The 14,595-nt window shown below is 38.6% G+C and overlaps 1 protein-coding gene across 12 annotated transcripts in view; it reads right to left on the reverse strand.

Moving 5' to 3' along the window:
- Positions 1 to 334: 334 nt before the first annotated feature.
- The window catches only part of SUN1 (Sad1 and UNC84 domain containing 1), a 31,446-nt gene continuing 17,185 nt past the window's right edge, over positions 335 to 14,595 (reverse strand). For 5 of the 12 annotated variants that reach the window (XM_064153719.1, XM_064153716.1, XM_064153728.1 and 2 more), the window contains 17 exons: positions 13,663 to 13,785; positions 12,627 to 12,710; positions 12,213 to 12,323; positions 10,775 to 10,873; positions 10,053 to 10,146; positions 9,887 to 9,945; positions 8,924 to 9,069; positions 8,547 to 8,771; positions 7,961 to 8,047; positions 7,575 to 7,618; positions 6,422 to 6,561; positions 5,291 to 5,541; positions 4,661 to 4,745; positions 4,068 to 4,183; positions 3,402 to 3,569; positions 2,503 to 2,595; positions 335 to 2,089 (listed from right to left, as the gene is read on the reverse strand). In XM_064153719.1, the coding sequence (XP_064009789.1) occupies positions 1,976 to 2,089; positions 2,503 to 2,595; positions 3,402 to 3,569; positions 4,068 to 4,183; positions 4,661 to 4,745; positions 5,291 to 5,541; positions 6,422 to 6,561; positions 7,575 to 7,618; positions 7,961 to 8,047; positions 8,547 to 8,771; positions 8,924 to 9,069; positions 9,887 to 9,945; positions 10,053 to 10,146; positions 10,775 to 10,873; positions 12,213 to 12,323; positions 12,627 to 12,710; positions 13,663 to 13,785 (2,039 nt within the window). In that variant the 3' untranslated portion in view covers positions 335 to 1,975. The remainder of the gene's footprint in view (positions 2,090 to 2,502; positions 2,596 to 3,401; positions 3,570 to 4,067; positions 4,184 to 4,660; positions 4,746 to 5,290; positions 5,542 to 6,421; positions 6,562 to 7,574; positions 7,619 to 7,960; positions 8,048 to 8,546; positions 8,772 to 8,923; positions 9,070 to 9,886; positions 9,946 to 10,052; positions 10,147 to 10,774; positions 10,874 to 12,212; positions 12,324 to 12,626; positions 12,711 to 13,662; positions 13,786 to 14,595) is intronic. The other 7 variants (XM_064153721.1, XM_064153723.1, XM_064153724.1 and 4 more) reach the window with 7 other exon arrangements.

Here is a 14,595-nt window from a genome sequence, read left to right on the forward strand (position 1 = left end):
GGGCTGCCCAGGGAGGTGGTGGAGTCGCCATCCCTGGAAGTGTTCAAGCAAAGCCTGGATGAGGCACTTAGTGTCATGGTCTGGTTGACTGGATAGGGCTGGGTGCTAGGTTGGACTGGATGATCTTGGAGGTCTCTTCCAACCTGCTTGATTCTATGATTTTCTCTTCTGGAGAGAGTCAGGGGAGGAGGAGAGAGAGGCAGATTGCACTTGTAAACAAGCCCATGGGAAAAATCTACTCTGCCTACCCCTGCAGCAACAGTTGTAAGCAGGTGATCAAAAATACAGAAAAGAAACTTTTATTTCTTTTTTTTTTCCCAAATATTACATGCACTTTCAAAAAATTAAAACTCTTTTATTTAAACATCTCAATAGCATCTTGTCAGTTTGGAGGCAGCAAAGAATAACAGACATTTTTAAAAGCATTTACAAAAATACATTGCACAAAGTCCTAATATCTTGCTTTTTTTAAAAATAAGTTAGTGTTATTCAAAATATTCCCACCCTGGCTACCTAATTTCAATTTATACAGGATCATTCTAATTTTAAATATGTAACCTAGCATATGAAAACACCTGTACACATGTATTCTAGCTCCTCTGTGTAGGCCATAGGTCCTGGCTCTAGCTCAAGTGGAGAAAAGAAACAAATTCTTCACATGGAGACTTGGTTTTAAACATTCGAGGACTGTTGTGCAACATACGTAACTCCAGTCAGAAAACCAGTCAGCAGCTCCCTGTGTTAACAGTTCATGTGTAACTATAAAATGCATCAGAACAGCAAGATAAAAATTCTGTATACAAGGATGTTTCAGGAAGCTTTTCTGAAAAGGATTTTCAAAGTAGCAATCCTGGGGGGAGGGAGGTGGGGGGCAATAGGCAGTTTCATCTCGTTCTACCTGAAAACGTTGCTTCACAGCGCAAGACGTAACTCTAATCTTCTTAGACCTGACTAAGGTTCCTGGGGGTGATCTAAAGAACCCCCCACGTTCTCCTGTGCAGCAGCACAGCATCCCTCTTGTAAATGAGAAGCAGAGCTTCACTCCAGTTCTGTCTTCCACATACTACATTCTCCCACTACAACATTTACTGAGCCCAACAACAAACCAGCTCAAGGAATTCATGTCCCAGAGAGATCCCTCCTGACAAATTAAGACTGTTTAATTGCTCTATCCTAATGTTTGCTAAGCAATTTAGCAGGCTTATCAGCTCCAGACCAGCTAGTCAGTACATCAAGGTCGATTTGGAATTAACACTAAGGAACAACAAACTGGCCAAGTTGCCATGGTAAAAACCCTTAAAATAACTTCGTTGAAAGTTCTCCCTGACTTTTAGAGCATTTCATGGCCACAAATTACAGTAAAGCATTCTCGGTCGCTGGTGTTTAAACTAGTTTTGGTTGTATTAATTTTCCCTGACAGTAGTTATATGCAACATGTATGAAAGGTGCCCTTTTGGAGACAGCAAAAAAGGTCAGAACCAAGGGTCAACTAAAGGACACCTTCAGCCACAGTCGGTGTTTTAAGATGTACCACAGTTTTTGGTTTATGGTGCCAAGCTAAGGGAAGTGTGCACTTCAGCCTTGGGTTTTAAAAAAAACAGGTTCCTAGTTGCAGAAAGTGTTTATTCTTATTAAAAAAACCCTCTACATTCATTTGTAATAAAAGGAGTGTCACCTGTTTGCCAACTGGGCTTTCTTTTGAACCAGAGCAGTTGCATGCATTATTTCTCTCAGCATGGACACAACACTATAAAGCTAACTGGCAATCACAAGCTGAGCATTAGAGCAAATACATTTGTTTTGTTTTTTAGTACAGTTCTGCTGACAGTCTTCTGCCTTTATCAGAGGATCAACAATTCTGCAGTATACATCTTGCATCCTTGTCCTTTAAAGATTCCAGTGTTCTAGGCCTCCTGGTATATACAAATTGAGAACAAAATGTACAGCAACGAACCCAGAGCTGTAGTGTAGGCGATTACTCGGCAGGTTTCCCATGCACTCTGAACCGATAAAGGCATGTGTATTCTGCGTGTCCCCAGTTAGAAGAAATCCTCAGCTCCACTATTTGGAATGCACTGTCAGTTTTCTCCTGGAGAGACATGAATCAGAGTTAGGTTTCCAGTATAAAGAAGTGAAGCTTAAGTTGCTCTCTTCAATTTCAACCATTATCAACTTTTGTTAATAACCGACTCATGCCTCAGGAGCTTCCTGACACTTTGAACAGAGCCTTCTGTGCCTTACAGCTAATGATTTGTGAACAGAGTCAGACATGGCATAAAGCAGACTCCTCAGATGCTTAGTATCTTCACACCAGTAGTGTTCACATGACACAAACCTCTATGTCCCTCTAACCTATCTTGACCATAGGATTTGAGCCAGACATACTTTCCACGTCAGTTTCCACAGTGCCCAGAGCAAAGCCCTTTCCCTTTACTGCCTGTTAGACACCACCAGGGAAAATACAAGAACCTTCTAAGTTTAAATCCTGTTATCCAGACTTACCATCACTGGAAATATCTGCAGTGCTTCTCCTCCTTGATCATAGACATACTGTCCTAGAAGCTGGCCTTCTTTTTGATATTCATCATCTAGACCCTGTTAACAAGAAAAGGATTTTTGCTTCTATCAAGTTTGAAATCACACCAAAACCAGAAGCACACCTAAAGAGCTATCACACAGACAACACTCTGAAGTCTATCAGACCAGGAGTAAAGTGTTGCCTGTGCAACTTAAGAGTCTGTTTAGACACAGCTCTGTAGTTGAACTTCCTGCTCTGAGAATAGTCATGCCATGCTCAAACCCCTTAATTTCCATGGCAAAACCACTATCACATTGTACAGTATCAACTGCTCGGGATAAACAAGTATGAGAAAACATCAAGGTCATAACAACACTGAAGTCAACATTCAGATGTTTGCAGATGACTGCTTAAGCAGCTAAAGGAACTAGGCAACAAGTTTTCAGCTGTCACAACTATACCCTGATGGAGCCAGATGTCTTCTGTTCTGCAATCCTGCCTACACAACCATGGTGCTATTTAAAAGTAATTTAAAACTTTGAAGGCACATCATGGGTAAGGTGAAAAACCAAAATCTGGAGATGGAGAGAGAGGAGTAAAGAAGTATGGAACAACTGAAGTGTACAAAAGAACTAAATTACAAACTACCATCTCCCTTCAAAAATGTCTGCTGCATAAAGCAAGAGTAAAGAAACGACTTCCCCCAAGTTAGTCGGAATGCTTCTTATTCCTATCTCAAAGCTCATGCAAAACTACAAGCAATTTTAAGAGCAATGACAAAAACATTTTCTCCTCCTAGCTGTCCTCTCTTGAGTCATCATATTCCAAGATAGGTAACAAACATTCTTTATGCATACAAACATTGACTTAAGTTCAGACTTACATATACTGAAAAGTTCCTGGGAGCACTGGAGATATTTCCTGTTGGTGAAAGTGTTTTTGGTATATGTTCCACAGCAAAGGATGTTGGATAGATCTTCATTGAAAGTCTAACTACAAGGTAGCCTAATGATCCTTTGAAAGCCCAGCAGTTTCCAGGATATATGTCCGGCTAGACAGGAGGAAAAGGGAGAGAAAAGGATAGGACACAACGAAAACAAAAAGTATTTTCTAATGATTTTTGCCAATAATGAATTGTAATGAATTCTGAATTACTAGGGACAGTCTTAGATAGCAAATGGCAGAATCTATTTGGTAGAACTCTTCATGAGGACAGCACATCCACCTGAATTGCCAGCAGTGGTTTAAAACACCCACCCTGAGATTACTTCTCAACTGGAATTCTGCCAGCGCTCACACTTTGCAGAAGTCCAATATGCCACCCAAGCCTCCTATAAAGGGGCTTAATTTTGCTAGAATTGAACTTTAGCAGTGCCCTGAAGCTACTAAAAGAATCCCACTCTAGAGAGCATAGTTCAAAGTTCCTCAGCACCCATCCCCCACTACCCCCAAGGCACTATATATCAGGTAGAAACATCCCGCATCCAAGGAACAATCCAAATCACTCAATGCAAAATAACATTACTGAATTTCTTTGGCCTTTAATTACCTGAATCACCACTCTGGGAGACTGAGAGGAGTACCACAGAGGAATTCCAAACAGGCTAATTAAAGCTGTTTTAGTTTCATATGTTTCAGAGCATCTAGTACTCAAGATGCTGCCACCTCAAAAGAGATACATCAGTTTAGCAGAAAGTTAGCCATTTCTTCCCGAGGACTTCTAAGTTTTGTACAAATATCTTCCTTAATGAATGTACCACTTATTTTATTCAAAACCCCCCAACTATTTAAGATATTGTTAAAGTCTGATAATTTTGCTTCTATTAATTTACAATGGCATTTTAAGAACATGTCAAAAGGTGTTTCACTAAGAGGGCTGAAAAATACACATTTTCCCCAGTGAGTTCAGTGGTGTGTGTATATCCCCCACACAGATCAGAGATCCAGCTGTACACAGAATAACTCTTCTATCCCTGCCCACACACCCCTAAGCTGACACACAAACCTGTGCTCAAACTGCAGTAGTCTGATGATCAGGCAACAGACAAGGACACTGCTCTACTAACCTTTGCTCTTCATTTCCTGTTCTTTAGTAAACACTACAAATAATATTAATAATAAAAGTGTTTCCTCTATATTTACCTCCGGATTCCAAAGCAAAATCCACCATTCCAGTCTTGTCCTGAGAGTACAGTTTCAGTGCATTGTTTACAATCATTTGTGCTTGCTACAGATGTATACATAATGAAGGAAAATGGAAAGAGAAAGATTTTAATATCAACTGATAAAATCATTGATATATACAAACCTGGATATACGAATATATGCATCTTTGAGATGCTGCACTCCATCACAAGTCTTTGAAAGCCTCTGTCAAGACAGAGACCATTTTTAATAAATGGTTGTCTGGCTTAAAATACAAATTAATGCTGCATCATGCTTGGCATTTTGGTCAAAAGTTGCACTCTTTTCCCCACCATCTCAAGACCCTGAGCTGCATCTCCTTGGTATACATAGGGTGATTTATTTGAGGATTCTTCAATTTTCGGGATAGCATCACTTAGGAAAAAACCAAACATTCACGGCAGGCAGCAAGCAATGCTGTCAGAATATACTTGACAAAGCATTTTTTTGTAGCTCTCCCCATTTCAGTTTATGTTCCCAACATCCCTTAAAGTCACTAACACTTATATTGACAATCATGCTCCACAAAATGCCTATAAAAAAGACTCCTTAAAGTTCTAGCTGAACCTTCCAGAACTTAAAACTCACCGCTTCTGTGATTCCAGTAATTCCTGCATTTGCCACAGCATTTGTTACTACTTCAGATGTTACTTTTTGGTTGGTAACAGACATATGGAGAGTAATATTCCTGAGAATCTTCAGCTCTAGATCCTGCAGCAAAGTCTGCAGATCGTTTTTGCTCACATAATTGGATGCAAGCCACTGGAGAAGCGATTCAGGGAAGTCTTCTTGTTGATCACCAAAAAGCATTCGCTTGACAGATTCTTTGACCTGGGCATCTACCTAGAAGTCATTAACAGTGATAATGATTAGTCTTGATAAACTATTAAGTAGTACCATGCAACAGTCTCATGTGAAATCAATACAAATATTCAGGACAACACAGACATCTAGCTTCCACATGTGTTCTAACTGCATTGCCTGACACTAAAAATAACAGACCAGTCAAGTGTGCAGAAAATCATATGGAAAACCTGGATGCTTCACTGCTTTGGTGAACTGGGCACATAAAAAGCCTTGCAAACTGTGCTGTTTAAATCAAGGGGCCAAGGCTTCAGAATGAAATGCTGGCTTCAAGAGTTCAAAGAAGGTACCATGGCAGCTTTGAGGGAAGCAGTATACTTGTTAGGCCCAGTTAAGGAAGTTGCTTCATTCCTCACTTATAGTATGCTTTGAATCCCATACACTACATCTGGATCATAGTTGTCTTACCACAAGCTGGTATTTCAGTCAAAGTTCATAATCTAGTACTAATAATTACTGTTATATTTTGTTGGCCACATTCTAGTCAGACCTTATAAAAGGCTTCTAAAGGATTTAAGCCCACTATTTTTTAAATAGCTCTCAGATCACAAACCTAATTAATTTTCTATGGGTTTTTTTTTTCATATTTCCATGGGTTAGGCAAAATACATCAGTAAGACCAGCAAAGTACTGTATACAGAACTCCTGCTGCACATCTTGAAAGCAGAGAACAAGCCATAAACTTATCTAGCAAAATGTTACACACCAAATGCAAAGTACCCCCTCATAAAATACTAACATTCTTTAAGAGGAGTACAACCTCCACATTAGTTACTGAAGCACATTTCTAGAAAGTTCGTGAATAACATCTAGTAGCATCAGGTTTTATTAGGACAGTTAGAGAAGTTATAGAACCTACTTGTTCATGAATGAGATCTATTTTCTTGCAACTTGTCTTCACACTTTCTTCACTTAACAGCTCTGACTTCATCTGAGACAACTCTAGCTCTAGCATTTTAACTTTAGACAAAAGCAGACTACGTTCATCATCATCTCTGGCAAAAACAAGAAGTTAATAATTAGGAAAGAGTAGTTTGAATCATTCAAATTAAAGGCATGTAAACATACTTGTCTAATTGAAAGCGTTCTCCTAGCTTAGTTATTCATCACAGACATTGTGAGCTTGTGAGTCCTTGAAGATGGTATTAAAACATATTTAAGTTTACTATATTCAAAGCAAAAGTATTTTGAAGCTGTGAACATATCAAGCAGTGCTGTCTTCAGAACATCACCAGGCTGACAAGTTACTAAGTCAAACATACATGTATAGATTTTTGTGGAAATTAAAGTCAAACTTTATCTGCATGAGTGAGTTTGCCACTGGTTAGAGTGAATTTCAGGTTACCTTACATAAACCAGAACAACACTAGAGGCAACTGTCAAGCTGCACTCAAGCACCAGGTCAGGTATGACCAACACAGACAACTAACTGTTCAGTTCATATTATGGAAAAAAAGTATCAGCCATCACTCCAGAGCCATTTCACATTTAGATCTAATTTAAATTGCAAATCAGCAACTATGTATTTCTTTTCCTCTTCACAAAAGGGAAACCATTTGAAGTAGGGATGCAGTTTTTATCCCAGTGTTACACAGAATACAAGTGGAAAGTAGCATAGCTGACAAGCTAAATACAGGGTCCAAAGTTACAATTTCTACAGTTCAAGAACATAAATATAAAGCCTATCAAAAGCAGATACTGTATGACTTCACTAAGGAAAGAGAATGAGAAGTCACCAATTCTCCTTCCCTATGTAAACAGCTTTCTCTAATAAAAAAAGTAGATGTAGGACTGCTAGAGGGCACTGGAAGTGGGCCTTGTCTGACATTTGATTCACAGTTAAGACACAGTTACTGCTGAACGACAGAAACATTCTTGCTGATGACAAATTCTTAAGGTCAGTTAATGGACACAATGCAAAAGACTGCTGTATTTCAAAGAAGAAATGTACATCAGTGAGTTAGCAACAGGACTGGTTAAGCCAATTGTGTATGAAAAGCCCTCATACCTCACTGTTTTTGCTTTGGCTACGTCAAGCTCCTTCTGGATGTCCTAAAAAAGCACAGAAGTTGGTCTTAACACATATAAAGAAACACAAGTGACAGAGAGGATAAAGAATGTAAGTAACACATTTTAATGCCACCTATACAGAGATGTATCCCCAAGCTTGTTTGTGCCTCTGTATAGTAAGACTGAATCCCACAAAACCTACCTCACTGATCAAATGCATTGTTTTTAATCTTTGCACTGAAACCTTCTCCAAAAAGGTGAAACAAGTACACAACCAAGTGCAATATCTATAGCAAAGCAAACTGGGGCTTTGGATAGATAACAAAAACCAGTCTATTTTATCAACAGCTTACAATTACAAGTCAGCAAAGCTAACTTCAATACCTTGGATTCAGTAGACAGCTTTCCAAGAAGGTCTTCCAGAGTCAGGATGCGCAGCTCATGATCGCGATGTAAAGCCTGGAAGTCAGTCTAAAGAAGAGAGGGAATAGAAAAGCACTGTTTTCTTCTGGAAAACAAAGAGCACAACTAAGATCTTCTACAAAGTGCATTTTTTTATTTCAGTCTGTGAGTGATCAGGTGACTTAACCTGCTGGTAGTGCAAGAAGTTAGAGACTCTGTAGTAAGTACAAAGGTCTGATTCAGCAGTAACAGGAGTTATACATAGGGCAGATTATCACAAAACCCCTTTGTCAGTAGCCCTTCCTAAAGTCTTCTTTCATGATATGAAAACAGGACAAATGCATTTGCTTTTCTGCAATGTAAGATTCTACTTTAGACCAACTATCTGGAATTGAATCTTGTCATCAGTAAACAGAGGAAGAACAAATGCCAAGGACTCCCTGGGATTTACTACCTATCAGTTAATTCTGTAACAAAAGAATCCTTAAGTCAAGCTGCTAATAATCTTCATTATTAAAACAGAATTCTTCAATCGGTATCAGAAATCATCAATAACTGACTCTCTTACCTTCTCCTCCAGCTTCATATCTTTAAGATGTTGACTCATCACATTTTTTATTAGATTCAATGTTTCACTTTTGTCACCCATCTGGGCAACCTGATCTTGAAGATTAAGGAGTAGAAGCATCACTTCGCTGTATTTTTCATCATGGTGATGACATCTGTCAGACAGGGAGGCCATTTGCTTTTCCAGCTCACTTAAACGACCAGGATCAAAGATATTGATGGTATCCTAAGGTATAAAGATTTTTGATTTGTTTAACATAAAAATCAAGACATTCATTTACATTACTCTCATATGTCAAGTAGTTACTGCAAAACATTGAAGGCACTCAAGAAGTCTTAACTAACATGAAAGTTCTTCCCTAGAATGTTCTCCCTTACCTTTGGAGGTTGCACAGGGTGAAAAGAATCAGCCTCTGGTTTGGTTATACTAATAGAGTCATCTGTTCTCTGTATTCTATCAATTTTTGTCCAGTTCAGTGAAGGTAGTAATGAAATGAAGCCATCAAACCCACAGAACCATATACCTAAATCGGAAAAAGAAGCAAAAACTATGTTCCAGAAAATTCTCCCTTGAGACTGGTTGTATCTACAAACTGTCATCTTATAAAGGACATGAGCTACCTCGAGGTCAAAGGTAGACCTTACACAGCGGACACTACCCCAGTGTGAAAAAAGTAGCATGAGCCAGCTTTAAAATCTGCAAGTCAAACTCTCAATAATACCAGAGAACACCCCTCACACAGTGGTATAGCTGTCAACTTATACACATATCATGATACAGCCTTCATCTCTGCTTCCTGGGGACCTAGATTTCAGTTGTTGATTACAACAGGCCATGCTCCCTGAAGGCAGATGTGAAAACAGCTTTTTATCTCAATAGAAAATATCCTGCCCTACACCCTACTTACTACATATCACATTGCATAATATCTAATCTAGGTTTCCTCCAACTTTTAAGTTTCCATGGAAGCCTAGCGTTTCACAAATTTTACACTTATTTTTGCAACATCTTAGTGAGAAGTAGCAGCATTTTCTACCCAGGGTAGCTTCTTCCTTTCTTTTTTTTCCTACTACAGAGGATTTTGAATTCCCACAGTAAGCTTCTGAGAAGCTTCATCTCCTTCTCAAAGCAGTTACAAGGTTTTTCAGACACAAAGACATGAAACTGCTCTTCAGACTCACTGACTTGTCAATACTTTGTGAACAGGGCAGTAACTCAAGCTTTCAAACAAAGTTGCTGGTTTTCACTTCCTCATACACCAAAAGTTAAACTAAAAATGCTATTTTGAAACAGCTCTAGCAAGCACACACCAATCTGTTATAACTAAACAATTCACATACCTAGTAGAAAGAGGAGCGGGATAAGAAACAGTAACAGCTCGTGGATATTTGGAAGGCATCTAGAGAAAGAGACAAAAGTTTACAAGACATGGTACATTTATCATATTGCATTGTTTTGTGAACAAAATTATCTAGATATTAACCAATTTTTTCAAAGGATACACACCTTTTTACAAGAAACACCTTCAGCAAAGACAGCAGAGTAACAAGTTGATACCACCCAGATCTAAGCAACCTGAACATGCTGGAAGCTGCCCTCCCTAGAAGACAAAAAGTGGCAATGTGACATGTAATTACTGCAGCATATGTTCCAAGAAACCAAGCGAAGGGCATGCCAACTGTGGCCAAGAACACTTTGTACAGCAGAGAAATGCAGGAGTACAGGCAACACATGCAACTTGTTAACATCTGGCTATCACAAGTGTGACAGTTTTGTAACATCAGATACTCAACAAAACCAGCAGCCATGCAAAAAGATAGAAGTTCATTTGTTAATAACAATGTAGCTATGCTGGAAATTCATTATTAATGCTTGCATCCAAGTTAGAGGCACTGAAGACCTCGGTGTGTTTCAAGACATGCATGGACTTGCAGCATCATCAATTTTTGCTAGGAGGAATACCGAGATAAGGAGTGACATCCCAACAAACCCCACCCCATTATTCTTGACCCCTCCCTATATTTTAGTCCGGTTAGTCTCCTGTTCCTCCTGTGAACAGAAATACCCTCTCATTAAGCACACTTTGGTCAATAAAGTTAGAGCAGCACATGCGTTCCACTATAGGAGCTGGAGCATGAGCATAGGTGAATTGGTGCAAGCCACACACTGCAGATTTCTAGTTTGTAAAGAGGAACAAGCCATGCACACACATGGATTAGGATAGTAACCTGGAGAAAGAAGGGCCAGCCAAAGTAGAGACAACACCTTCTGAGATACAAGCCATCCTGTTGCTCCCACTGTTCGAAACACGTGAAGTATAAAGTAACCTAAATTATAACAAATTAACTGCATGTGGTAACATTCATAAACCAGCTAAAGGCTTCTGCCCTTTCAATGTTCTGCATTACTTTAAACCATACCTTGCAGTAATCTACAAATTCGGTTTTTCACTATTTAAAAGCAAAGCCAATAATAACTATGAAACAAAGTACAGTTAAGCCAACTAAGAAAGAGAATTTTCATGCATAGAGAGATAAAGATCAACAGCATCTGTACAACTGGAATATCACTGCTCCAAAGTTTACATTTCTGTAGCATATTTATCTAACAGCGCTATGCTAAGTAAGAGAGAATAGCAAAACCAGTACTATTACAGAAGCAAGTTTCAAGCACATCATTACTTCAACAGCATCTAGTTGTTGGGTTTTCTTCTCAAATTGCATGGCAAGTTTATTACCTAGGTTCATGTGTGGAAGAGGGAACAACCAAAAATTGTAAGTCCTAGTGAAGGAATTTAACAGTGGTGTCTAATACATATTGATAAATAATGAAAAATGTTCCCTAAAGAAAATTTAGGGATTGTAACTTTCAGTAATGTTCCCAAGGACCTTCAGAATATAAGATTTGAGTCTTTTTAAAAAGAACAAAATAAATGACCAAAAAAAAATCAACCACCAAAATGCAACAAAATGATGTAAACCTAAAGACAACTGAAGCAAACGATTACTGTATCTAAGACTAGGACTGTTCCTTCTATAGAATATAGTATATATTTACAAGATAATCCTGCATTTTTAACTCAGACATACTTACTGATCTAGTCTGAGAGATTACACATATACCAAGACAATATTTTGCAAAACATTTAGATGATTGAAGTGTCTCAAATAATTATCCTTTGCTGAATAAAGAGCCCTCAAGAATTGTTGATGCTTCTGTCATTCCAGCTAGGGAATGCCTATCTCACAAGGAAGATTCTATCCCTATATAAGATCTCTGAACCTTGCTTTCACTTAAAGGCAGATTTTTGAATATTGAGTGTACAGACTTTCCCAAATTGCAATAAGTTAACCTAACTTGCTCTTTCTAACACACAAGGTGTATGCTATCACTACACATTGTTTTTACTAATAGCTGAGCAGCCTGCCAAGCTTGTATAGAAGAAAGTTATCAGAACAAGTCAAACAGGAAAAGTGTTAAGTAAATTTTCTAGACATTTCACACCTCTAATCTACTTTGACAGATGGAAGGTTAGAACAAAACAATGACAAACAAAAAAGAAAACCAAACAACAAAACCCAAAATAAATATGAAACAGAATGTATGATTAACATTGTGAGATTAGGATGCAAAGTAAAAGCAAAAGAAAAAAAAGTCCAAGTCAACCTGCATAAGATAAGTTGTGCCAAATGGTCCTTGCTACGTTTTTAGCCCATGAGGATTGCATGTGGTCTGTGGTGTATATTTCAAGGTGTTTCTTCCCCTTACAGTCATCACCTGTTGGTTGTGGTAACAGTCAATTAATGGGACAAAGCCAGGATCAAATCAAGTTGAGTAAGTCTCTCTCACAGTATCAGTTATCAAACAAAATACACACAAAGCAAACTTCAGTGGAATAAAACTTGCTTGGGGAACTACAGTATACCAAGCAATCACTGTTCTTCCCCCCTACATCTAAGTTCCAAACCAAACATGTACTTCGTAGCTTCCATAGCATCACAGGCCATCTGATACTACTATTATAGCCACAACCTGGTGTACAAGCCAGGGCTAAAAGACAACATCAATCATTATACTTACATATTGATTCCTCATTTACACCAAGATGGCTATCTTCTCTATAAACCTCCTTTACATTCATGCTTCCACAGTAGTCTGAGTGAGCTGCAATACATTCAAAGAGCATATGTGGAACCTAACTTTCAAGTTCAAAGCCTTTCATAAGTGTTCATTTTACCTACTGCACAAACAGACTTCAGCTAAACTAGCCTGGTTCACTTTTAAAGCCATGTTACTCACAGGAAACTTCAAAAATGACCAAAGTAGCCTACTCCGTGCAATCCTTTTGTCTTTCTTAAATAACAGCACACCTCTCTGCTTTCTTCAGATCACAGAATTAGTAAATAAACCTCTAAGTAACAACACATCAAACCTCGGATACCTAGTCCTGTCTCTCAGCAAACAGACTAACTCCATACTGATTTTATGAGAAATCTTAGAAGGCTGAAAAAAGAGCATTAGCAAGTTACAAACCACTGAGATAGAAAGAACAGGAGAACAAGTTTATATTCACACACAAAAATCAGCTACCTTATACCTATGGCAATTTAACTTCTCTTGCAGAGCATGCCGTTACAGCAGAGAAAGCACCACCGAAGAACTGAATATTTGCAGGGAAAACAAGATGTGTATCAGAGTAGTGAAGACAGCAGTTTTAGTTTTGCAAGATGGATCTAAGGAAGCTTTAAGTGCACAGTGGGCTTAAAGGTAAGAGAATCTAAACCTAAAGATATTGAAAAGTTATTATTTAACACTATTACATCAAAAAGTTTGAGTTTTTCAATTTAAACGTTGCCTTCTACCATTTCCCAGTAAAAACCAACACATTAATTTTTAACTAACACAGATCCCACATGTCTGAGTCTTGATTCTTTCAAAGCAGTGGGGGGAAGTGTGAAAAGCAGAATAGAGGTTAAAAAAAGGGTGAAAGACAGGTGTCAGCCAAAAGATTACAGAAGAACACTGTAGTGCCAAAGATGAAGCCCGTAAGAATAAAACCCAAGACACACACACAGTGGCTTTGTGTGGAGATCAAGGAAGACAATTAAAAAGGTACCTTTAAAATCATAACCCAGCTTCAGCAAAACCATTTGAAATAATTGCACTAATAGTGATGCAAAAGATGCTGCAGCATGTTTGACTGATCGTAGAATCCTACTCGTGTAGAAATAGGTTCCTCCTATTGAAAAAACACAGCGTGAATAGAAATCATTCACCTGCATAGAGATGTACACGTCTACTCTCTGGTGACCATCACCTTCTGGGAGTGTGAGAAGGAAGCATCAAAAGCCTTTGTCTAGACAGGAGTATGAAAACTTAAGCAAGTATGATTTCCAAAGTCTGGATGCACTAGATTAGAGGAGCTTTTGTAAGAAATACACTTAGTGAAAATGCCTTCAAACAGAACATAAGACTGCGTCAAGAATAGCTTTTCTTTGTGAGAATTAAAGAACTCTAAATAGAATTGACTCCTTGGTTACAAAACTCAAGATTTCTCAATAATGTGAGCTGTTGATATTGATTTTGTGGGTCTCAGCTGCAAAGAGACAAACTACATTCTTATTTTGGATTTGAAAGGGTGAGGGCTTCTCAACTTCTTCACTCTGTGCAGGAGGCAGTTCCTGCAGGACTCTGCTTCAGGTGCTAGAGATGCACTTCAGAGGCAGAGGAACAAAGCTGCAGTCCCCCAAAGCTGCTTCCCTAGAGACAGCAATGTTCCACAAACCTGCCACGATTTACACCCCCTCCCTTGCCCACCTCAAGTTTAATTCAAACTACTGAATTAAAGATGAGCGGAACGCAAAAAGATGAGTTTCTTGCAAAATTCTCCTGTACAAAAACAAATCAGGAGCACAGAAAACAGTTTACACAGAGAGACTCTTAGTTGACTATGTTAAGCCAACAGAATTCCTACCTGTGCTATATATTTACCAAAGAGAAATACTTTTCCTCAAAGCATTCAAGGTCACATCTCAGTCCAAGGTGATTT

The sequence above is a fragment of the Pogoniulus pusillus genome, chromosome 13 (assembly GCF_015220805.1).
Source record: "Pogoniulus pusillus isolate bPogPus1 chromosome 13, bPogPus1.pri, whole genome shotgun sequence".
NCBI lineage: Eukaryota > Metazoa > Chordata > Aves > Piciformes > Lybiidae > Pogoniulus > Pogoniulus pusillus.